The sequence below is a fragment of the Drosophila bipectinata genome, chromosome 3L, assembly GCF_030179905.1.
Source record: "Drosophila bipectinata strain 14024-0381.07 chromosome 3L, DbipHiC1v2, whole genome shotgun sequence".
NCBI classification, from domain to species: domain Eukaryota; kingdom Metazoa; phylum Arthropoda; class Insecta; order Diptera; family Drosophilidae; genus Drosophila; species Drosophila bipectinata.
This window is the reverse complement of record NC_091738.1, coordinates 21,440,947-21,466,377: the sequence shown is the minus strand read 5'-3', so window position 1 is coordinate 21,466,377 and position 25,431 is coordinate 21,440,947. Positions and strand designations below refer to the sequence as shown.

The 25,431-nt window shown below is 45.8% G+C and overlaps 4 protein-coding genes across 7 annotated transcripts; 2 read left to right on the top strand and 2 right to left on the bottom strand.

Annotated features, from left to right (window-relative positions):
- The first annotated feature begins 1,752 nt into the window (after positions 1-1,752).
- Positions 1,753-17,256, top strand: LOC108129115 (arginine kinase 1). Of its 4 annotated transcripts, XM_017247055.3 has the most exons (3): positions 1,753-1,806; positions 4,201-4,743; positions 15,657-17,256. In XM_017247055.3, the coding sequence occupies exons 1-3, from the start codon at positions 1,763-1,765 to the stop codon at positions 16,738-16,740; spliced, it is 1,671 nt and encodes a 556-aa protein (XP_017102544.2). In that variant the 5' UTR covers positions 1,753-1,762; the 3' UTR covers positions 16,741-17,256. The 4 variants fall into 4 exon arrangements, with proteins under 4 accessions (XP_017102544.2, XP_043070048.1, XP_070136725.1 ...); XM_043214113.2 differs by lacking the exon at positions 4,201-4,743; XM_070280624.1 differs by lacking the exons at positions 1,753-1,806; positions 4,201-4,743 and adding an exon at positions 8,500-8,607.
- A 521-nt stretch (positions 17,257-17,777) lies between these two features.
- Positions 17,778-19,188, bottom strand: Argk2 (Arginine kinase 2). The gene has a single exon (XM_043214022.2). It carries the CDS (start codon positions 19,092-19,094, stop codon positions 17,931-17,933), a length of 1,164 nt encoding a protein of 387 aa, XP_043069957.1. The 5' UTR covers positions 19,095-19,188; the 3' UTR covers positions 17,778-17,930.
- A 2,904-nt stretch (positions 19,189-22,092) lies between these two features.
- LOC108129131 (uncharacterized) lies at positions 22,093-23,612 on the top strand. The gene has a single exon (XM_017247071.3). It carries the CDS (start codon positions 22,183-22,185, stop codon positions 23,527-23,529), a length of 1,347 nt encoding a protein of 448 aa, XP_017102560.2. The 5' UTR covers positions 22,093-22,182; the 3' UTR covers positions 23,530-23,612.
- LOC108129130 (T-cell activation inhibitor, mitochondrial) lies at positions 23,555-25,339 on the bottom strand. Its single transcript, XM_017247070.3, has 3 exons — positions 25,111-25,339; positions 24,620-25,050; positions 23,555-24,565 (listed from the first exon to the last, which is right to left on the bottom strand). The coding sequence occupies exons 1-3, from the start codon at positions 25,193-25,195 to the stop codon at positions 23,618-23,620; spliced, it is 1,464 nt and encodes a 487-aa protein (XP_017102559.2). The 5' UTR covers positions 25,196-25,339; the 3' UTR covers positions 23,555-23,617.
- Between the last annotated feature and the right edge of the window lie 92 nt (positions 25,340-25,431).

Genomic DNA, 25,431 nt, shown 5'->3' with positions numbered 1-25,431 from the left:
CTTTTCTCAGTCCTTGAACTTTTGACCTTGTTTCTGCCCGGCTACAGCGGTTATGTAAGCAGCTGCACGTTATGCAACCCAACCAAGGATGCTGGACTCGTGCCAGTGCCCGTGCCCGTATCTATGCATTTTTTCCCACCGCTCCAGTGGCTCTCAAACTGGATAGTACGTGATAAGTTGATATCGCCCGGAGACCAATTAAGTTGGCTTTGCGGGACAGATAGCGCTGTTGAATGAATGACTGGACGCTTATCTGGACATGTTTGTCTTTGGCAGACGAAATGCGAAAGCGGACCTTTTTCTGGGAAAAGAGATTGTTTTAAGGGTATGTCATAAAATTCTTCATAAACCTATGTATAGCCCAGTAAGTATCAAAATTAAATTCTATTTTACTGTATCGATTAGACGGGTCGTTCTGGCCATTTTTAGCTCGATTATCGACACATTGCTACCGCATAGCGTAAGCGAGTGAGTAACGAACCAAAAACCAACCTTCCAATCGCAAATAAATAAATATCCAAAGTTAAGTTGTGCCCACCAGGGGGTGGAGGCGGCTATCCGGGGGACACACATCTCGTGAGAAAAGCTTCGCAAGTGCAGCTAGGAAACATTGGCGTCGGCGCTCTCCGGCGCTCTCGGGTCTGCTTTTTCCCGTAGACGCGACGCTTTTGCCCGCCAGTTGAGCAGTCGATTTTCGCACGGAGCACGGCAGTCGAAAAAATTTGAAAGAAGCATTCAACAGCAGCGGCCCGCCGACTGAGAGAAAATTAATATTTTTACTTGACCAAACCAAATAAAAAATAGCTTAATTAATAAACTGGCGATATACTCTGCTAGCTGTGAAGACGTCTTTTGACACGAAAACCAAGTCCGAAAAACACACGAAAGAGAACCCTACGAAACCACTCTAAACTTGTCACCCTTTCTCGGCCATTTTATAATCCAATACTAAAGGTGAGTGCACGCCGAAGAGGTTGAGGTTGTTTATGGTGGGAGACATGCATATGAGAACTTTCTCAAACCCATCCATTCCCATCCACCCACCCACTCATCCAAGCAGTGTGACGTAACTTTGTGTGTGTGTTCGCAGATTGCTCATACGCCGCGTGTGCAAAAAGAAAACAAATCAAGAAGTGACCGCAAATCCGAAGGATAAACAAAGCTCCAAAGCGGAGGGTTTTATTAAGCATTGAAAAAAAAACCCATAATTGATCGATGGCGATTGTAATGGTCTATAATTAGAACCCTTTCCTTGCGTCCACTGGGCGCCATCCGGTGCAGAGCTCCCCATTTCGGCTTCCACCCAATAGGACTGCCGATGGCTGGCTGATTGCCCAAAAGTCGCGACGTTCACGTGCATTTTTTTCTTGCATTTTGCTGCGGCGGCTCTTGAGCTCTTCTCCGCCGCGTTGTTTATAAATAAACCTTGAATAATGCCGGCACTTTCCGCTGACGCTTCCCGAAGCTAAATCTTTCTTCAATATGTTCTTTTCGCGACTTCAATTGAGCTACTGAGACTCTCTCTGGATATGACTTCACGCGATCGAACTCGAAGACCAGATACGTCATTTGTTGCGCTTTTCGAGGCCAGTGACTCAGTCAGCCAGTGTCAGTCCAACAAGTGCATGTGCATGGAGGTGCGGAGTGTGCGTGTGTGTGTGAAAATTGCCATTTAGATGCATTAGCGAATAATTCCCGCATTACCGCTTACATATTCATTAAACGATTTTTTCGATGTTCTCCTATTTTCAGCTAAAACAAAATGTTCGCTTTGTGGTATTTAACATTCGCTGTCGATGAAATACGGTAAGTTCTAGGGAGAAGACAAATGGAATTTTTTTGTATGCGTAAATAGCTAAATTTTCTATCAAAACATTATATTTGCTATTGATAAAAACATGAAAGTTCTCGATTTATCAATTTTTTCCTCAAAGTTAGGCATTAGACCCACAGTGCGCAAGGAGGGTTTTTTTGTAGCCTACTTTCAGGCACTGCCATAGTTGCTTATGTAAAATGTATGTAGATATCGGCTTAGTGGGCGTCTGCAGGACGTTTTTAAGTATATTCCGTACCAAGCGCGGAACACCTTTATTGGGGATAGTTACAATTTCAAGTAAGTGGGTTAATTATATTGATTAGGCTCATTGTTAACTTTGTGTAAAGCACGTTAAAGTAATAAACGTTGAAGGTAAGAGAATTTTCTTTCACATTCCACTTATTTCAAACCAAATTTAAAATGATTGAATGGTTTTTTAACTTTCATATACAAATACAAGCATAACCTTCTGGTCTGCTTTGAATAGATATAAAGAAAACATCCAGCTTTTATGATAACTTTATTTCCCTGAGAAATGCCTTCAAGTCTAGCCTGCCTAATGCATTTCATAAATCATCGTGATAATTTTTGCCGCAATATCTGCCATCGTAGGTGCAAAACCGCCAGGTTGATAATCTAATCGGTATCACTTGATGTATTAGCCCAATCTCGCTTTCTTGCCTCACCTGTCGAACAATCGATCGTTATGGTTCATTCCCCGGTGCTAAATATTGCTTATTCAATATCCGTGCATTTGGCAACAAAGTTACTTCCCAAGCACACTGTCACATGACGAGCTCACTCCCGCTCCCACCAGCAAGCCCGCCAACAACTGGCTTTCGTGGCTCTAACTCTCATTCGTGATAAGTGCAATCAGCGCCCTACCTGCCCACCACACATGCCCACAAACCGAATTCGCAAGTTTGCCAAAAATAAAGAAAACAGAGACCCATTGAGCGTCCGGCTGTTATCTGCCGGCAATTAGCGTAATAATGAAAGTGATAATTGAACCCTGTTGGTGTATTAGTTCGTTTTTTCCGTTCTCAGCCACAGCCGGCGTTTTGGCCGGTTTTTCGTGGTATTTGTACGGAGCGGAGCTCGTTTATTTGCTTATCTATTTGCCGCACGAGTTTTCGCCGGCTGGGTATTGCTCATTTGCGATTTGGCCTACGTGACAGCAGAGGCAGTAGAATGCCGCCTCGAGAGCTGGGGGAGTGGAGAAAGTAATTTCGTAACTCGAGCGGAAAACGGGCGAGTTGTGATCTGAATAGGGTCCTTTTGGGAGTCCGCCCACTATTATGTAGCCATCTCACTGCCACGCCTTCTCATGGGGAGCTATAACATCTATTTTATGGGGCTAATAAATAGCTGGGCTTGTTATGGAAGTCATTTAGGCTTTAACTTCCGATTTTGTATTCGAAGATTATCTTACAGAACTGCAGATTTATGATGACTGGAAGTTCTTTCAGGCTTACGTTCTGAAATTTCTACTAATTTGGATATAGTCTAGTTTTAAAATACTTTGAAGAATTTAATTTGGTTTGAATTTATGTACATTATTGAATTGAATATATGTATTATTGCATGATGTTTAATGAATATTCTGATGTTTAATGAAATAATGAAAAATATAAACAAATACGGCAATGACTGAAGATCATAACTCGATGCTGGATTATCCAAAATTTAAATTTTAAAATTCAAAAATCGAAATTATATCGTAAGGTAATCGATTTTTCCAGGTAACTCTGAAAGTTTTCCAAAATTAAAATTTTTAAATTTTGAAAAAGACTCAAAATTAAAAAACCAATAGAAAAAATGTTGTAAAAAAATAGATTTATTTCTAGGGATCTGATAATGGATAACAAGATATTGTTTATTCTAACGATATATCTAAGGTCATTTAAATTTGAAATTTTAAATCAGTGTTGCATAATAAGTTCCTTTGGGCAGTATGACCAGCCCAGCTGTCATACTACTGTCACTTGCATAGTCCCTTTTACTTTTGTCATCCGCCGTTATAGGACGCCGAAAACGCAAAGATCGTCAAAATCATTTAATTTACAAATTAATCCGTTGATTTAGAGAAAAGTTAGTTGATATTGATTGCATTTAAACGTGGGCTGTGCCTAGAGTTAAAGGTGGGTCGTATAATTGTTGCTAATTCTTCTAAAATGCAATTCCAATGCGGACGCGCTCCAGTGACTTCCAAATGGAAGCTTCTGGAATTTTCGTTGAAAAAAAGCCACGCGGATGCCGCAATTAAGCAAAACCTTTATTACTTGTAATTTTAACTTAATTTAAAGTGCATTTTAGTTTCTTTTTTTTTGAGCTTTTGATTTTTTAGATTTTTATTTGTTTTTTTATTTTATAATTTTTTGTAGCAAACGATTAGCGTGGTTGTTTAGTTCCAACAAGCCAGCAGCTCCAGCTTTAGATAACAAGCCAGCGGATCCTGCTCCTGCAAAGGTTCCCACTCCGACTCCAGCTCCCGCCAAGGAATCTCCACCTGCAAAGGAACCTGCAGCGAAACCAGAGCCCCCAAAGCCAGCACCAGTTGTTGCGAAGCCCAGTCCCCCGCCTACTCCTCCAAAGGAAGAAGCCCCAGCTCCCAAGCCAGCACCCCAACCTACTCCTGCTCCGGTAGTTGCCCCACCAAAGCCCGCATCTCCGCCGAAACCAGCTTCCCCAGCGAAAACAACCGACAAGATGCCAATCCCTCTGCCGAAATCCCTGACCGAGGCCAACACCAATGGCGAGAATGGAGCTCCCACTAACGGAAACGGCAATGTGGATGAGAGGCTGCTGGCCGGCCTCCAGCCGAAGAAGCCGTTGCCCCAGGCCAAGGATGCCACCCAGGACTTCATCAAGGGCGAGGCCAACGCCTTCGTCCAGTCCATCAAAGAGGCTCAGCAGCTGGGCGAACTGTAAGTCCAAACCCCCTTCCCCCCCAAACCTATCATCAGTTGAATTAGTCGTATTATTTCTGTACATTTTTAAGTTTTTAAATTTGATATTTCTGTTCACCGGTTCCGCATCGCGCAGCGTGTGGCAGTGGCGGGTTCAACAAACTCGGGTGACTTCTCCTCGGGCTTCGGGCTAAAAAAAACAGAATAGTTGTCATGGGGTAGTGCTTGCTTGGCGACAGTGGCGATGCAGCATCAGCGAATTCGTCGGATCCCAGTGACTGCGATGACGGGGATGACGGGGCCGAGTCCACAATTTGCTGTTATTTTTGTCTCATGTTCTGTGCTCGGGCGGACAGCTCCACTCCATGCCGCGCAGAACGGAGCTCTGCTGAATGTGCAGTTTACGGTTTATTTATGAGCGGCCATGTGTTCGGTCTCCACTTCCTCAAATTGCCGCAATTGATTTCCCATTAATATTAATCGAGCTCCTGGGTGCACGCAAGCCTTGTCCTTGCCCAGGTGTTCAAGGATATGGCCTACGGCAGTGCCCTGCCCCCACCTCCGGTTGCGGTGTATTAGTGTTTGGCCGGTTGGCTGGCTGCCCATTTGCTGAAAACACAAACGAAATGGAAATCGAAATGATGCAAAGCGTTTGGACGGGCCATTATGAGACCTGTCGCTACTTCTCCCAGCGCTGACGAATCTCTAGTCGGCGGCGCGGTCACATGATCTCCCCCCATGCAAAGTTTATTTATATTTGGAGACGCAGTCGCCGGCGCAACAGTTTACATGTTTGCTTCATTGTTCCGCACCCATAAATTAGCTTCTTCGGATGCAATTGCATCTCCTGCTGCGGCGGGTTCCTATTTTGGCAGAGCGTCATGCCTCATATCTGCCCTGGGCGCTTCCTGATGGACAGAGGTCTTCATTCTAGGTGTCCCTTGTTTGATGTATCCCCTAGATACAGCTGCATATACATACATAGGTATATAGCGTATAGCTAGTAAAGGGGTGTACATATGTACGGATATATATTTCGGGCACTTGGCTCGCGTCGGTGCAAAAATTGCTTTTGGCAAGCGTCGCTTTTGATGTTGTGCCAAAATATTGTTTGGCAAACAAAGGCACAGTTGACAGCGGAGCTTTCTTAATTCTATATGTGTGGTACAGGGTATTAATAATTACACACAACTCCCCTCCTCCTCCAGTAGTTTCACAGCTAATTGCGGATAGCGGGTTGACTCGTGCTTGGCTGACCGCAAATTGATCTAATTAATGCCACATATTCCAAATGGCTTGCTCATTTTCTGCGTCAGCCTCCGCCGCTCACATTAACACCCAGATCTCCATCACCATCACTGACCAACCCACCAAGTACTTGGGTAAACATAAACATATGTATCTGCCTTCGGGAATGTGTTATGCAAGCTACAGTGGGTAGTCCGATTACTCAGATCATGGGAAGCTCGGAATAAGCCGCGGCTTAGCCCGGCGTAGGCTTGTCATAGCATCTTCCCCAAAGGCGATATGTACATTCTATATACTCGTACTTTTCTCGAGTGTGTGTCAACAAAGTGGCGATGTGGTCGGGGTATCGCTATTGTATCTACGTATCCGTGCGCTTGTTTCGCAAGCTTTTCAAGGTCGGCCCGCTCTAGTATAGAGCTCTAGTATATGCCGATTCGCTATTCCCCCACTTGTTAGTTTTCATCTGGGGGCTTAGTGCCATTGTTCTACGCGAAATCCATCCTACCCGGCACCAGCCCCCAAAGGTGGGCCGGCTGGTGGTTAGGAGTCTCGCTGGGATGCCAGAAGCTGCTGGGGCTGGGCTGGGCTGGGCGCATTTACGTAATCGCAGCGCCACTCGACGCCAGCAATTGAAAATGAAAACGAAAACGAAACTGTCGGGCCAGGGGAGACGTTTCGTTGACAGCTTCCGAAGTAAATGGAAAATGCGAAATGGCCCAGCTGAGAGGGAAAGGGAATTTTTCCGACGACATTTGTGGGTTATGTAAGCCGGCACATCTCTGTCGCCTGGCAGCCATTAAATATGTATCAGAAATTAATCGGAATCTATATGGATTGTTTGTCGGAATGGCGGTTTTATCTATACTTTTCTAATGACCGCCCGTGGAAAATTCGTGCGCCGATGAAAAGCAAAAGTCGTGTGTTTTTCGAAAACAACACGTCGATGGTTGGGTTTCGGGTATGAGGATGGGACGTCCGCTGCTCGTTGCATAAATTTCTTTGGCAACTGTTCAAATATTTTCCCTCAGTTTCGTTCAGAAACAAATGAATATGTTCCTTCGACGATCCAACATATGTCTTATGCTGCGGGCTCTGCTGCTGCTGCTGTGTGGGTCGCACAGAAGCCTTAGATCTTCGACATTTCAATATCAAGTTCAAGACTTTTTGTCGGAGATCGTATGTTTATTTGTTGAAAAATAATAACAAGGGCCCCAGGAGGAGGGGTGGTACAGGAGCGTCAGAAAGGTGCTCGTTTAAGGAACATGTGTAATATACTTTAGTTGGCACAGAGATCTATTGTTTATAGCATCTCCCCCGATTTAGCTTGAGTCTCTTACATTTTATCACAACATTTTTCATTCAATACGGCGGTATTAGTGCCAAAATTTATGACGGCGACGTTTGTTTGCTTTCTATTTGGCCAAAAACAACAGATTCGTCCGAATATGAGGTGTGCTTATAGTATAGTTATTATAGAATATCTATATTTAATCGGACCATGGTATCTGGCTATGGCTTGTGGCCTAAACTTTCCATAAAGTTGCTCCTCTTTTTGTAATAAAACTGTCAGTAACCCCCATAATATTCCATGGGTTGTTCTTAGTGGAAAATTATTAAATGGATATGGAAGTTTTTAGACAATTAGAGTTTCTAGAGGCTATAAAAGTTCTTATTGGGCAATGGCATGTGTTATCAGTGGTATTATATACATTTTCAGTTTCTTTTTAGATTCTAGATATCTATGGTATTTAAGTCTGCAAACCCCGGCCAGCTGGGCACTTTCTCATGGTAATTCGTAACTCCGAGCGGGATCTGCGAAACTGAATCAATCTAAATATTTGCACTTCCCCATGGCCTTAACTGGCGTAGCTGCACCACTCGCCTTGATTACTTTCGTCGCCCATAGAGCCGTTCCCGGCCCGCGACTGCTAGTCATAATTAAGCAACCAAGGCCCGTCCCAGTATGGGTGCCGGGCCGTATCTGTGTCTGAGTCCCACACCCGCCGCACGGATTCGCTGCCGAAGAGCCTCGGAGCCTCCTGCGCGCACCACGACATCCATACCCAATCTTTGATTTCCGACTGCAAGAAGTCGCTGGCCTCTCGCTCCCACTCTCGCACCAGGCCATGGAGGAGCTACACATGCAGTTTTCTAGCCGTTTGCGGTCGGCCGAGCACTTTCCTTTTCTCCTCGGCGTCCGCCGCTGGTGTGGGTGCAGTGTATCTGTGTGCGGAAGCTTTCGCAGTGCCAGCCGGCGAGAGCTTTGCTTTTCGGCTGTGAGGCAAACGTCACGTCCTACGTCAATCGTCGCCGCGCACCCATACAGAGGCGGAGGCATGCCACAGCAGGAGGCACACTCACAGATACTCACGCACACCGCGGCAGCCCCACTGTGCGGCAGCTTTCGGCTCTCTGTCGCTCTGCCGGCTCGCTTTGCCGTATCCGTATCTGTGTGTCGGCGTATCTGCGCCTGTGTTCGTGTAGTTTGAAAGTGAAAGAAGGAAGGGTGTCCGCTCTGCCAGTGGCTCTGCCGGCGTCGGCTATAGCCTATAGCTCCGACTGCAGTCAGTTGGGCCAAAGAACAGAATATTCCGATCATTGTAACGTTGGACGTTGAATTCTACGGTTGCAAAGGTGAGCCGTTCTCCAAAGCTAAAAATTGCAAAGCAGTGAACATTTGCTGAGCAAGTATCTCAAAGATACTGAGTGTATCGCTAAGATTTTATTTCTAAATTTTAACAAGTTTTGTGGCATCTAAACTCGAGTTTTGGTTTTAATTTAATGAGATTAATTGTGAATAGTTTTTAAATTTAAAATTACTTATCTACTAATGTGAACTAATTTAATTACTGAAATGTCTATGCAAAAGTATCTCAAATTCATGGTTTTGTGGCAACTGAGGGTTCCTATCTCGCAATTCCATTCAAAATGGTAAAGATGTCCTAGAGCTCTACTTAATTTTTATGTTGCCATGTGCCACCTAGTGCTGTTAATTTTTAATAAATTTTATCTTGTGGTGAAGCAGTGCCTCCGTGCTCCGAACTTTTGTGCAACTCTCGCATCCCCAGTTGAGTCACCGATGCATTTTTGCAATTCAAAACCGGTTACCGGCAAATAATAAATTTATACGGGCGGCTCCTCGTAGCCTCAAGCTTGTAGTTACGTTATGCAGTTTTCGTTTTTTCCCTTTTTTTTTTTGCATTTATTTGCCAGCCAGCAGAAACTTGTTTAGCCACGGTCTGGGGACTGTCCGACTGTCTGACAGTCTTGCGATTTTGCGGCCAAATGCCAATGAACGGAGAACTGTACCGCCTGCCAAGTGCATTCTGCGAGTCTAAGGTCGGCCGTTCATTGGCTCTTGGGCGATGAAAGTGGCGGTAGCAGGTTGTTTCTGTATCGATTCCGATAAGATATTGGCCCGAGTTAGAGCCCTGTTAGCTGAATGCTAGATAAGAGGCGACAGCTTGCAGATTGTTTGGCTTCTTCGCTTTCGCCTCCCCCGTCAGCAGCTGCCCTGAACTTGAACCCACCCACCGAGGGGTGTTCTGAACGGGAAGGCAATAAAACACTCATTTTCGTGGTCAATGCCAGGCGATTGCATAACTCGAGGAAGAAATTGCATCTGCAATTTCGGTTGGCTAGTGCTGGGCTGGCAGAAATCGCGGCGATGGGCTGCCCTCCCAGCCATTATATAAGCCGGCAGTTGGCGAGCCACTGGGAAGGTCCGATCGAATTTACCCGGCCAAATTTAGTTCGGGTTGATTTAATGCCGGCTGCTAAAAATACCACAAACACAGCCCGCCACGGCGAATAAGCAAAACAAAGCACCACCACAGGGGAGGCCTCGGACACAGACAGAGGTCTTTGAGGTAGCCATGCCTCCTGAATTCCATAGGCTCTCATAGGTGGTGGAACAGCTGACAAGTTTACGAGGGAACTTGGGTATGATTTTGGCTTTTTCTAAACATATCATACTCTCTGCCTGGGCTGGCCAGGCAAACAAATCGCGAAATTTGTTGTACAAACTGTTTGCCTCTGGCACGTTGCTGTTAATTATTCAATTGAGATCCATTAAAGCGCTCGAATGAATACAACGGAAAAGGCAGAGTCGGGAAAATAGAGGCCTCCTCTGCTCCGGCGAGGAACTGGCACACGATTAACTTGTCACAATGATGGAAAAATCCATTTCCCCAGCCTTAGATAGTTAACAAGGTAACGCTTCTATTTTCCCAGGCCAAACAAAAGGCGGGGAGGGGGGCGGAGAAGGCTAGTTGCATAATCGGAGCTGGGTTGGGCTATTGGCTAGACAGGAAATGAAATCGCATTCAGGAAAAAAGGGTGTCGGTGTGGGTGGGTGTTGGGGGGAAAAGTGCCAGCCAATCAATTTCAAATAATAGAAATCAGCGCCATTCTCCTCGCAATTCATTTGGCCAGCAAATAAACAAATATTTGGACTATCTGTAATTTCAGCAGCGACGTAAACAAATCGAGTTTTTCAAACGCTTTCAGCGAAAAATGTCTGGCAATGGCGATGGCGATGAGCTGGGTGCCATATTTCAGACGCGACTGTTTCTATGAATGAAATGAAAGCTTTTGAAAAGGGAGAAAGCTTTTACTTTCTTCTCGAAACTTTCAAGGACGCTTCAGAGGAAGCTTTCTCTAGTGCATTCAAGGGGTTAACTTTGTGTAAAAAACAATGTAAAATATACTTGTGCCTGTGGAGAGGCACACTAGGTGGCGCCAAGGTGATCAGGTAGAAAGATGTAAAATAGGAGAAACTTATTTCCAACAAGAATGTAATTCAAAGGAGACAATGTAGCCATTTTAATAAAAATAATAATTATATAAATACTTCTGGCAGAATATCAAAACTTTTAAAACGTCATGCTGCCGGTCATCCTACTTATAAACCCTTTGCCGCTCCTCTGGCTTAATGAAGCATCGTCTGATTTTCGCTGATTGTCTTCCCAGACAGCGAAAATTTAAATCAACGACATCCGGGTAGTGCCCGCGGCAAATATATATTTGCCACTTGCTGCTATGAATTATTTTTCTTATTTGGCTGCCATATACACAAACATACTACGCAGAGTTGGTATATATATTTAGTTTCATTTCTTTGCATTCTGCCTAATTGAGTGTGAGCCTCTTTGACGTTCTGCCAAAGGAATTTTAATTAAATTAGGAACCTCTTCCGAGGAAAAATATTAATAAATAGGGAGATCTCAGAACTAAATGCGGGTGACCAGCAGACCCAGTGCTGCCTAACCCAGCTCACCCCTCGACCCAGAATCCTCACCCCTATAAGGCCAGATATTAATAAGAGCTTATGTCGAATTCATGTCACAGCCAGAATATTATTGGCAGAACGCTGCCGCCTGCTGGCTGGCTGCTGGAATGGGTGTCGGGGGATAGGGGATGACCGTGTCCATGTCGAACAATCCCAGATTCAATTAATGTCCGAAAGTTTCCACTCCCCTTATCGAGTCTGGTCACTGACCAGGCCAGGCCAGGCCGACCGGGCCAATTTCCCGCTGCAGTCACTCACGTATGCGTTGTCCAATTTCCCGAAAATACATTCGGAATTACTTTCGTACACTTGCCAATTTCTTTGTGCAATCGACTGGCCAAAATGGCCGGGCGATGCAATTAAAGAAGGAAACTATTGCTGCGATTTCTCGGGTGAACGGCCAGTCGGTCGACTGCGGACGGAACTAGCCCATTGCACTGAGGCTTGCCGAATTCCAGCCATCCATCGCGATTTTCTATTTTAATTCTTTTACTGTCACTTTTATTGACTTGGGCTGATAGTCTGAGCCAAACAACCACTTGTGGCTTTGGAGAAGTGTTTGCACTCATCTCCGGCAATCTTATCAGCCGGGGGGCTCCTTTCGGCGGTTTACAATTGAAAGTTTAAGGCTTATCAGCCGTCTGCTTATCTGGCCAAAATCGCTCTATTTCCACTGCTCTCGTCTACTCTCTTGCTCCGGCTCCAGCTACAGCTCCAGCTCTCCGGTAATGGCAGGTGTTTTGGCTTTCGCCGCTTTTAACCGCCAGCCATTCGCGAATTGTTGCCAAGCCTTGACGGTTGCAAAAATCAGTGTTCAGTGCGTGATATCGTTATAAAGCCAGGGCTCTAATTGGCCGAATTAAGTCGACTTGCTGACGCGTGTGCTTGCTTTGTATTCTTGAGCTGCTCGGCTGCTGGTCCTGTCCCTGATCCTGTCGATAGTAGCGAGGGTTGTCCTGCCCCTTTGATCCGCGACGCGTCTGTCCGCTGCTCATCAAGGGTTACATAATGAAATCAGTTTTTTCAATGGTGCGCCGGCTTAATTCGATTTGCTTGGCTTTTAAGTGCCGGCAGGAAAACATCCTTGCTGCCTGAGTCACTTTCCCCTAATGGCCTTTTCCTCCATCGCTCCATCCTCCCCCGGGCACTGTGTACCCAGTCTAGCACTCGCTCCAGTTTCCTATCTAGGGCTGAGCACTCGAGTTAATTGATTAGTTCCAACGTCAGCTAGGCAGGCCAATAAGTCATTACCATTATCTTGCGAGATTCCGTGCCACTTAGGACTGGAAACTTTACCAGTCACGGGTACATTATTGCACTTTGCAAAAGCCCACTATCTTAACGAGCCCCAGATTACTCATAGTGGAGCGCTGGAGTGGCAATCGAATCGGGCCTGGAGACCAGTCATAACTCCAGAGCGGTGCCGCTGAAAATTCCACAATCAATAAACACTTGCAAAGGCTGGCGAATAGTTTGCAATATGTATTTATGGAGTGAAAAACGAAAAATAAAAGCAGTGAGCTGAGACTGAAACTGAAGCTGGCAATTGGAAGAGGAAAAGTGATCGAGTGCGATTAGTCAGCACTCACCCGGTCTCAGGTCCCCCTTTTGTTTTCGTTTTGTTTCCACTTTTTCTACTGACTGAGTAATTGAAGCTGCAAATGAAATTAGCTTAAACAAAACAACAGTATAAGCAACTATATTTCACGGCCTAATGTGTCCGAGACATGCGATGACGAGCTTGGAACCAGTTGGGCTCACTAGTTCCCCGTTTTAAAGTGCTCGCGTCCTTGTCCTGGGAACCCGGCAAGCTGGCTTTGATTTCGATTTGCCGAGTAATTGATTTTTTACACACTCGAGGACCTCTTCAAGGGAGGAAGGAGTGAGGCACCACCGATTCCTGTCATTGCCAGGGCACATTTCACACTTGAAGTTGACTTGACCGACCGACTCAACAATTCCCAGCTGCCAGCCGCCGTCGCGTGCTATAAATTTTATTGATTCGGGCCGAGAGTTGGGTGGTGGGTTGGTTGGATGGTTGGTGGAGGGTTCGTTCAGTTCAGGTTCAGGTCCAGCGCATCGTGTAAATATATCCTTCCGCATTATGTTGCTGCTCATCCGGCAACAGTTTGGGCCGGCGCCTGCGGATAGGCAATGCTGCTAATGCTGCCGGTTGCTTCCACCCCTCAGAGGACCGGACCCAACCGAACTGAAACCGAACCGAACCGAACTGAGCCCAACAACCAAACCAAACCATCCACCGAAATTATAACCACTATTGAGAATTTTCGGCAAACACATCCCAGTACTCCACGGTACTTCGATATCGGGCCGGAGAGACCGGAGTTGAGGCACTCTCTGCTCGATGAGCGAGCGCTGAATGCCGCTTGCCGGTTGTAAACTCCAGGCCCTTGGGTGCGACCTCTCTCCGGGCGCCCAGTTTCCAGCTCCCAGTTCCTTTCAACTTGCCGATTGAGCCTGTTCGTCCTTGTTCGCGCGCGCTAAAATATTTTGCAGAGCAGCCACCAACGAAGCCAGCCAGAGCAGAGCAGGGCAGGATACAGAGCCAGTAGTCAGCCAGCCGAGCAGCAGTCAGCAAGTCCTTCGCTCCCCCAATAGCATTGTGTAGTGTTTGTTTAGTGTAGTATACATTTGGGCGCGGCAGCAGCGAAAAGCCAAGTCTTCGGAACCCGGAAAAAGCGACCAACAAAATATTTAAAATATATTGCGTCCGTTTATTTCATACCATCGAAGCAGACCACCAAGCATCCTGGAAAAGAAAAGAATCCTTGAAAATCAAAAGCAATACATTTAAGCCAAGCGTGTCTGTGTGTGTGTGTGTGTTTGTGTGAGCGATCCTTTAGAGCTAAAGCTGCATTGTGATTTCATTTTACCTGCAAAACTGCAAAAACACAAACATTCTGTTTTACTATACAAACCAAAAAAAAAACAAAACGAAGATTAGAATTATAATACCCTCTGCAAGGGTATAAAAAATCGAACCACACGACTTTGTGACCAAGAAACGCCAAATTTTTCGAAAACGTTTTTGAAACTTTACAAGCAACTCTACAAACCCAAAACCAATCTTAAACTACCGAAAATGGGTCTCTGCGCCTCCAAGGACAAAAAGGAGAAGGTGATCGAGGGCGAGGTGGCCAACGGCGAGCCCAACGGCACCGCCACGGCTGCTGCCGCTGGAGAAGATGGGTGTGTATCCTGGGATCCGGGCATATTTGGCCTAGGTCTCCTAGACAGCGGTTGTCTGTATCGGAAAGTGGGAGGGAGTTGGGCACTGGGATGGGATGGGGATGGGGGCTGACGTCATATGTGTGTGTGTGTGTCTGTTTGGGTCGGTGGCTGGAGTGCGTGCCGAGCTCTGTCTGAAAGCGCCCAAAAATAAAGTGCCATAAAAAAATTATTATTGCGCCCTGGTCGCTTGTCCAGGACCAGGACTTCGGCCCGTCGCCATTGCCTTCCTGGGCTAGTGCGCATGATCGGGGGCGAGAGCAGGGCGTGGGATGGTGACGGGGACGGGCCGGCTACATACGCTATAGTGTGCCGTCGATTTGCGTATTCAGCGGCAACCGGCAAATTTTATAGTCGGATCCCAACCACCACCGAAAACAAGAGACATACAGAGCACATAGTATTCCCACCACCACCACTAATAATGGGTGGTGCACAGTGGGTCTGACTTCTTAAAAAAAAGTTTATCATTTAAAAAAAATTATATTAACAATGGATATCAAAAATGGCAATAGTTTTAGGTATACTTAAGCAAGGGATGGGGTATGTTATAACCATAATAATGGATAGATAAGGAGATAAATCCGTAGTTAAAAAAAAAACAGATAGCTTCGCTCTTTTGGTACAGATCCTTTTAATATCTAATTTACCTTATTTCAACCCTTAAAAAATCTATAATATTTAAACGAAGAAAACTAGTAATTAGATTGATAATAGATCGGATGATAATATTAGTAATTAATTGCAATATATATTTTTCAAATTTATTTTTTTTAATTTAAACATATTTTGCAATATGTATTCTCAAACCACTGTTTCCGGAATCTCCGAGAGTGTGAGGCATGTTGGGTGTGATGGGTTTGAGTGGGCTACGAGGAATGGGGTATATCTGGCGGTCGCGTGCCACAAAAAAGTCGAGTTTCAGCACATGGCCATAACCCGAAACTAATTGCGGGGCAAACAGGCAGGGCAGGAATTGAGGAAACCAGAAGCAAGAAAACATGTTGCCGACTTTTAGGCGCCACAAAACAATAATAGCCTTAACTTAAAAAGAAGCAAAAAAAAAAAAAAACAATAAAACTTGAATGTGCCACGCCCTTTACTAATGGTCAACCCCTCGCTCTTTTCTCCTCCGTTTTTGCAGCAAACAAGACACCATGGTTGATGCCGCTGTTCTCGCTAAACTGGAGGAGGGTTATGCCAAGCTGGCTGCCTCCGACTCCAAGTCGCTGTTGAAGAAGTACCTGACCAAGGAGGTCTTCGACAACCTGAAGAACAAGGTGACCCCCACCTTCAAGTCGACCCTGCTGGATGTGATCCAGTCTGGCCTGGAGAACCACGATTCCGGTGTGGGCATCTACGCTCCTGATGCCGAGGCCTACACAGTGTTCGCCGACCTGTTCGACCCCATCATCGAGGACTACCATGGTGGCTTCAAGAAGACCGACAAGCACCCGGCCTCCAACTTCGGAGATGTGTCCACCTTCGGCAACGTTGACCCCACCAACGAGTACGTGATCTCCACTCGCGTGCGTTGCGGCCGCTCCATGCAGGGATACCCATTCAACCCCTGCTTGACCGAGGCCCAGTACAAGGAGATGGAGGGCAAGGTTAGCTCCACCCTCTCCGGACTGGAGGGCGAGCTGAAGGGCAAGTTCTACCCTCTGACCGGCATGGAGAAGGCCGTCCAGCAGCAGCTGATCGACGACCACTTCCTGTTCAAGGAGGGCGATCGCTTCCTGCAGACCGCCAACGCTTGCCGCTACTGGCCCAGCGGTCGTGGCATCTACCACAACGATGCCAAGACCTTCCTGGTCTGGTGCAACGAGGAGGATCACCTCCGCATCATCTCCATGCAGCAGGGCGGTGACTTGGGCCAGATCTACAAGCGTCTGGTGACCGCCGTCAACGAGATCGAGAAGCGTGTGCCCTTCAGCCACGACGACCGTCTCGGCTTCCTGACCTTCTGCCCCACCAACTTGGGCACCACCATCCGCGCCTCCGTGCACATCAAGGTCCCCAAGCTGGCCTCCAACAAGGCCAAGCTGGAGGAGGTCGCCGCCAAGTACAACCTGCAGGTGCGCGGCACCCGCGGCGAGCACACCGAGGCTGAGGGCGGTGTCTACGACATCTCCAACAAGCGTCGCATGGGTCTCACCGAATTCGATGCCGTCAAGGAGATGTACGATGGCATCACCGAGCTGATCAAGCTCGAGAAGAGCCTGTAAATTGTTTGCACACCGCCGAGCATCGTCCCCCCGGCGAGCTATGATCTTGCACCTGGAACCACCACCTCTCCAACAGTAGTCAGCAGCCGGGGAACACGCAACAATCAACAAACAAAAACAAAACACTAATAACATCTACGATCAGCAGCAGGAGAACAGCAGCACCCACACTTTAAAATCGTTGGCTCTAGTTTGCGGCGATGGTGCGGATGGGAAGCGACTGTCCCCGCCCGGCGACTTTCGGCATTTTCGTATACTTTGAGAGTTGCGGGAACCGGCAGTGGTCTCGTTCGCCACCTATTGCACCCACCACCAAGCAGCAGCAGCTATACAATGGATAACTATTTGACAAAAAAAACATTTGCTTAATTACAACAACCAAACAATGTAAAACATTTTGACATCTGGGTCAAGAAAAACAAAAAAAGAACTTTAAATACTTTTATTTTAAGCCTTAAGTTTATAAAAGAATTAAAATTATTAAAAAATAAAAAAAAAATCAAATAAAAAACCCAACTTTTATGTGAGTTTTAATCGAACAGAAGAACAAGGTCTAAGGTCAATGGTAGGTCTATCTCTTATTATTATATAGATGGGTGTAGTAACCGTACTTTTCTGATCCTTGAACAGAAAACCGAGATTTTATAGGAATGTCTGTCTGTAGCTACGCGAACTAGTCTCGTAGTTTTCATCCTAAACTTGCCACTTATCCTTTTATCCTATCCATATTAAAAATTTGTATGTATATCGGAACGATCGGCATAGGCCGCCCATAGCTGCCAGATAATCGAACAATCGCCACTGACAGAACTTAGGTGTTTTTAAGAAGCAAAGAAGTTTAAAACTTTCAGGGTATACCCTCGTCTATTGTAAAAAATTTCAGAAGGATCGGCTATACTATATCCTATAGCAGCAATCTAACTTAACATTCGGAAACTACACAACTTGAGGGTTCTTTAAGATAGAAGCTTGGGACCTTTTAATTGTTTTTAAATCGAAGAAGTTAGTTTCATAGTGAAATTCCAACAACATATGTATATCCCGTCAAGCTGATATAAGCTGCCATTTAACTGTAATATTTAAAAGATATATTAAATTACATTTCTAAGTTGGTTTTTAGAACAATATACAGTAAAGGAAAAATTTGTTTTATCTACTAGAATTTAGATTACTTTTGAATTAGCTCGGTCTTAGGCATTACACTCCGCTTTAATCAGGGCCTTGATCCCGTCATGCATCTCCTTGATGGCCTCGTACTCCGTGAGGCCCATGCGCCGCTTGTTGGAGATATCGTGCACCCCGCCCTTGGCCTCGGAATGCTCTCCACTGGTGCCGCGGACCTGCAGGTGGTACTTGTCCGCCAGCTTCTGCATCTTTTCCTTGTTCTCGTTGAGCTTGGGCAGCTTGATGTGCACAGAGGCGCGAATGCTGGTGCCGAGATTCGTGGGACAGAATGTGAGGAAGCCCAGGCGCTCGTCCCGGCTGAATTTGACCTTCTTGCCGAGCGCCTCCACGCCGCCAATCATGCGATCGTAGACCCTGCCCAGATCTCCTCCCTTTTCCATCGAGATGATGCGGATGTGATCTTCCTCGTTGACCCACACCAGGAAGTTCCTCTTTTTGTTGAAGAAGATGCCTCTGCCGTTGGGCCAGAAGCGAGAGGCACCTGCTGCCTCTAGGAATCGATCGCCCTCCTTGAAGAGGAAGTGGTCGTCGATGAGCTTCTGCTGCATCTGTTTGTCCATTCCAGCGAGGGGCATGTAGCTACCGTAATACTCGCCCTCGAGGGAGTGCAGGGCTGAACAGAGCTTGTACTCCAGCTCCGCGTACTGCTGCTCGGTCAGGCACGGATTGAAGGGATACCCCTGCACGGATCGACCGCAACGCACCCGGGTGGATACAATGAACGCGTTGTCTGGGTCCAGGTTGGCGAAGTCCTTACCGCTGCCATAGCAGGATTCCGGGTGCTTGTCAGTCTTCTTGAATCCCCGATGGTACTCCTCAATTATAGGGTCAAAGATGGCGCCGAAAACCTTATATGACTCGGCATCCGGGGCGTAGATACCGACACCGGAGTCGGGGTTGCACATACCCGAATTGATGCAGTGCAGCAGCGTGGAGTTGAACGAGGGCGTCGTCCTAGTCTTCAGCTTATCGAAGATCTCCTTGGTGAGGTGCTTCTTCAGCAGCGATTTGGAGGAAGTGTTGGCAAACTTCTGGTATTGCTTTTCCATTTCCGCTAAGGTCGCCTTGTCCACTTCTTTGCCTTTCTTGGCGTAGTGGCGAACGATGACAGATTGAGTTTGGCGGAAGAAAACTCCACATCGGAGACGCCCTTGGGGAGGGATCAGCATTTTCGCGGTTGCCTATTAAAAAAATCACAAATAAACTACATTTAACAACCGAAATACATGATGGAAAACTCAAAAGCTATTTTATTTATAACTTTGTTTTTTAAACTTTAACTCCCGGATAGAGGAGATTTCGTAGAGCCCTAGTTCCTGCCCACGTGCTTCAGGGACTTGGTTTGGGATTCATTTTGCTGATAGCCACTGTAACGAACAACATAGAGCTGGTGTTCTTTGCAAGCTAATAACACGGCACGCATTAAATTCCGGCTCTAGCTCGTCAGCGAATGGAGTGGTGTTCTTCAGCGGTTATAGCCTACAGGTGCTCATAGTTATCTGGGATAAATCAGTTTTATTTGCGTGCCAAAAACGAGCCAATTTCGGCCGGACAAGAGATAGCTTAACAAACGGACGGACAAGAACTAGGATAGTACTCTCACTTTGCGCACCCCGAGATGTAAAAGGGGTGTCTTCAGCCCACCCTACCATGGCCAGTGCGTTTTCCCAACGATCCTGCAACAGGCCCCTTTGAGTTTATGACCCTACGACGGCTCTGTGATCGGCATGGAGTTACAACAGGGTTTTCTACTCTTTCATTATAATGGCGTATTTATTAAACTTAAAAATGTACATCTCGTTTTGTTTACTTTTGTTTTCTTGAGTTAAAGCCTAAAAGATTACTTCATTTCTTAATAACTACTGTTTTACAAACTTCTATTACTTAGAACCAATGCTAATAATTTGTATTTGAATTTAGGAAGGATTTTTTTACGTATTATTTATATATTTATATTTTACTAAGTGTAATATTTATTATTAAATGCAAATATTTCTAATTAAACGTATGTGATGCAGTTTCTTATTCATTATATTCAAATGTTTTCTTTTTATTTTTAACTTTATCTTCTCTTTTTTTCCTTTAATAGTGCCTAATAAGTTAACTTTATTTTTAACGTATTCATTTCATTTCATTTGATTTCAAATTTCGGTTCTGAATCGAGATGACATGCATATGCAGACGAAAAAGGTAAATGTTGGGCAGACTTGGCTCACCTGATATACTCCACCGTTGAAAGCGCTTCCAAATATCGGAGGTGTCGTAAGAAGTCTGTAAATAAATGCAAGTCCAAAGCGACTCGCGAAGACTTTTCAGCACATACACCCACATCGAGACTTAACCGAATTTATCTTATCGGCGTTTTTATTCAATTTCGCCCTCTATCTAATACAACTTCTTACTCGTTTTTAATCATCATCTTTTCTAATTTACATCACACCCGTTTTTGATCTATTCCTTTTTTTTTTTTTTTTTTTTATCTCCTTTTTTTTTTTGTTTTACACATATACAAATTTAATTTTTACACAATTTTAGCATGTGGTTTTAACCTTATTTTTTTTTTTTTTTTTAACCGATTTTAACTTTGTACCGATTTTAAATTTGCTAAAATAGGTTTTTGGATTATACTTTATAGTTAGATTAACTAATGACTTTATGTGGTTTTGATGATACTTGGCATGGACGACACCTTTGCCATCCTCGCGACGTTCCCTAATTTTGGGTATTTGTTTGGGAGCTAATCGCACGGAGTTCTTAGCTGTCTATCAGCAACGCGCAGACTAAACTAGCAGCGAGTTTTCGTCTGCTCTTTTTCTTGTGTCTGACGATCACCCTACGAAAACAACACCGCAAACCAATTGATGCTGATATGGGCTGGGCTGGGATGATGGGCTGGGCGTAGATAATGTTGACTGGCGGAGTTCTGGATCTGGTCGGTATGGGTAATTTAGCTGCCCTCTTGGGGCAGGAATTAGCGTTCCTATGCTCGCCTCCTTCGGCTCCAAAGCTGGGGTTACTCGGCGATAGCTTCAACCAAAAAAATTTGTGGATCTGACGTACATCCGTGCCGGTCCAGAGTCTGATTCCAAAAGAAAGCACCAGATTCTCGATCTCAGTTTCTACAAGATGGCTTACTGCCAGGGCTAGACTTCTGCTACTCCTAAAACGCTAAAGTAAATGCAGTCCTGCCTAATCCCTACGTCTAATGTTGCCAATTTACCACCCGTACCGCCCGCTAGGTGGCACTAGTAAGCACAGGGTCTGCGGTTTTGAACCCCACTACACCACCGGTTGATGAGCTGGAGGTTCTATCGCTACACTTCCCTATCGTCTTGTGGCGTTTAATTGACTTGCCACCTGGGATGCTGTACGGTGGCAGCTAAAAGAGCCCCTTCAATACCGTTGAAACCTTTAGCGGATTGGCTTCCGTTGTCACTGCCGGGGAATCACCAAAAGATCCACGAAGAAGGAGTCCTCTTCGTGATCATCTATGATGCAAAGTTCTCCTTCTGGTCGCTAATGCTGGATCCTAGGGCGCTGTGAAAGTCCTCAACCTCCAAACAATTGCGTCTCCGGCTCTTCTTATTAAAGACTGTGGCGGGTATGGCTGGTCACCATGCTAGTGGTGGCCTTGATCTTGGTGGTGTAAGTATTGGTTGATATCATGAATTTGACGATTTCTAGAGACACAAAAGAATATAAGAATGTATAGAAGCCGTCGAAGGCGGCCTGGATGGTTGCTGCTCTCAAATCCTACATTCCACAATCCACATCTAGTATCTTATATTAATATAACTCCGCCACCTGGCATGTAAAAAACAAACTACGAGTATAAGTGTATGTATAAGTATAAGTATAAGTGTTTATAATTTTAAAATTTTGAATTTGATTCATAGCTCTATAAAAGAAAGGAAGGAGAAAGGTTTAAAGAATTGAATGTTTGGAAATATTTATTTTATCTATAAAGTTAAATTTTTAATTTAAGTTAAAAGAACTTTCCGTTCCACAAAAAAAGGTGTAAATGGGCCACTTCATACAAATGATGCAATACAATTATATATATAGGCATATCCGTTTATGATCCGCTTGTTTTCCCCAAGTGCAAAATGCAATTAAACGGTGTATGCTTTTATCGGCACAAGGGTCAACAACGAAATCCCCGAGCAAATATCCGATTGATCTACAAATACTCTACCAACTGGAAACTCGCCTATAAAAGCCTTGCCCTTCTGAGGGCACTCATCCAGTTGGACTAGAATGGCATCCGCAACCGTGTGGCTGATTCTCATCTTGGCATTTCGATGGACCAGTGCTCTGGATAACCACATCCCAAATAATGGCAGCAAGCTCCTGGCGGCTCTCAACTCAAGTGCTCCGGCTCAGGAGGTGTTGTTCCACATCGACATATGGAGAAACGAAGCACCGGTGTATGGGCACTTTGATGTCTGGACCAACGAGGCGGCTCTTGGGGCTCTGGGACCTCCTGGGTCATCCGCTTTGGAGTCGCTTATTCGTGCCGAAGTAGGTGGAGACTGGGAGAGAGGCAAACTAGTGCTCCAGTTGGCCAATGAGGCAAAAACACTGGAACTAAAGGAGGCCATTTACACGGCCCTTTGGAAGGAGCTGCAACAGACCAAGCAAATCTACGATCCCATCAAGATTCTCCAATTCCATGAGCAGCTGCGTCTCCACACAGATGTGCCCCAGCCTCTCATGGAGCGTATATATCAGGCTTTTGTCGAACGCAGTGCCCAATTGTTGGAGGCACCTTTTCACACAAACAGTCCTGCAGCCACCTTCCCGTTGGTGAACTCCCTGATGGCGCGCCTGACTTTCAGCACATTGGATTACCTCAGAGACATCCTGGAAGTCCTCTACAGTGCTGTCCTCGCTCTGGAAACCCCCCTGAGTGTGGTGGAACGGCTGGCCAATTTTACGGCCAACATAACACAGTTGGCTCAGGCCAATCTTCAGCTGCTTGCCCGAGAAGAGCTAAGGCGTGAAGACCCAAAGGTTCAGTTGGCCTTGCAAAAAAATCTTAGGAGTTTACTAGAACAGCCTGGATTCGAGCAGGAAGTGGATGCCTCTCTTAGGACGAAGATCTATGCCCATCTCCCCAAAGACGAACAGCTCCTGTACACTGCTCGCAAAGTGTGCATCCGCAATGTTACGGACAACTCCTATATATACGAGTGTCCCCAAACATATTTAATCTGCAGCAATGCTAGAGATCTGAAGAAGGCCGCCTATTTCATCCAACGTGAAAACAGCCTCGACAGTCGTCCCAAGTTCGCCTTCTACAGTGCCTACTGGAGAAATCGCTACATCCTCATGGAGCCCGCTGCTCAGACAGGCCCGAATGCGAATCACTCCATTACCAAGAATGTATATAGTCGGAGCAATATCAACTGGTGGCGGGTGGTTTACGAAATCGACGGAATTTCATTGTATGATGCGGCCTCTGAAGGATCAGTGCTGTGCGGCGGAGATCCCTCGCACTGGGATGGTGAGGAGCACCACGTGTACACCCGACGGGCATCAGAGTTCGCTGCCCATCGCGGGGAGTGCACCTGGAGTCTCGAGGACTGCAGTGAAGCCGCCTAGCTGGACGACAATCAATTCCATCATCTTGATACCCATTTGTATAACTATGTTTATTTTGACTAATAAGGCACATGAGAAAAATATTCTTCTACTTCGTCTTGAAGTCCCAAGGTATACACATGGTTCCATCCGTCAGAATCGAGTAGTAGTGGGTAATGTGCAGTTTTCCCTGCTGCAGTGATTGAAGCTGCATTTCAGAAACATCCCTGAGAGCTGAAATCATCTTATCTGGAGTAATAGCATCATCTTTGGTCAGTGCGTGTAGTTGGAGCTTCTTAATGCATGAGTTTATTAGCTCCTGCTCGACGTGCTTGTCCTGAGCGTACTGTTTCATCCTATCCCTGGCCAGATTCATATTTTGAGAAATAAAATCAACCAATATGGCGCCAGGGCAGGTGGCGGGTGTTATGAACTGACCAGTAGGGCTAACCATCAACGGGCCCGCTTCGGACTCTACAACGATGGTGAATTCTTTGAGCGACTCGGGCCAGCCTTTCGGAAATTTTTGTTTTCCCAGGTAATCGTTGAGCGATGTGGTAACTTTCATGAGGTGGTTGGCGTAGCCGCTGGCCTGTTGTTTGGGCATGAATTTCCTCCGACCGATTTGAATATCCAGCAGAACCCGCGACAGAGTGCGCTCATACACAGGAACCACCTTCAAGTAGGTGTCGTGGTGGGGAATGTTCTTAATGAAATCGATCCAGTTGTTAAGCACGTCACCGGTGAATAGCATCACATGTCCTTCTAGGCTGATACCCGTGAAGGGAGCAAAGACGACGATGCGTCCCTTGAGAGGGGCCAATTCCACGCCATGTGTGTTAGCTAGTCGTTCTAGTGTTTTTAGGCATCCCCGATAGTGTTCGATGTTCCAGCCACACTCGTATCGGGCATCTCGCAGCTTCAGTTTGGCCACCAGCGTCTTTTGAAGCTTATCGATTTCAGCCTGTAGCTCGGCCGTTTCCTTGGCACGCTGTTTTGCTTTGCCGACATTGTCCTTTAACCAACTAGATATGTCAGGTCGCTTGCTGGCACGCTCCTGGAATTACAATGGTTTTAAATAATTTGATTGAAAAACTGTTGTTATTCTTACATTCTTCACTTGGTATTCAAAGTCGGCAAAATCCTTGTCGTAATGATAGTCCTTACCGGGCTGGAAGCCCATGTGTTGCCCTGAGCCCTTTGGCGGTTCCGGTTGAGGCTTAATTTTCTTGACATACTCCGTCGATAGATTACAGGACTCTAGCAGGCCTTGGATGAATATCTTTGGATCCCTGGTACTCTGTTTATCTGTACGAATTTTGATTAAACGGAAGGAGTCACGCTTGTCCGCATCTGGGCTGGCGCGCACGTAGAATTTCAGGACCCCCGTGCCATCATTCTTTTGACGTCGCTCGTACAAAGCCTCCAGATGCTCACTTAATAATTTAAGAGAGTTCTCATTGGTGTTCCGCTGCTCAGGATGCTGGGCAAAGAAATCCGGGTGCACAGCAAAATAAAAGGGCCGCAGTGCCGTTGTCAGATCTACCTTGAAAATCACATGATATCTTAGATGTGTTTTGACACAAATGCAAATTTACTGACCTTGGTTCAGCGATCGACACAGAAGAAGGAGAGGCCGCTTGTCTGGCATACACTTCCGGACCTTGCCGACCAGAGACAGGGACATTATGTAAGTGTAGAGCAGTGGCACAACCCTGCCCCTTTTTCCAGCTGTCCCGCATACGGCGGCGACTGATGTTTGCTCAAATTTTGAGATATAAAGTTCTGATCTTGAAATTATGAAAGACAGGCAGTTGGTGTGACCGTTGTGCTATAATTGTCGATATAATATATCGATACATTGTGTAAATAAAATATATATTTGTGACGTCATTTATCTGGGTTACGATGCCGTAACCCAGC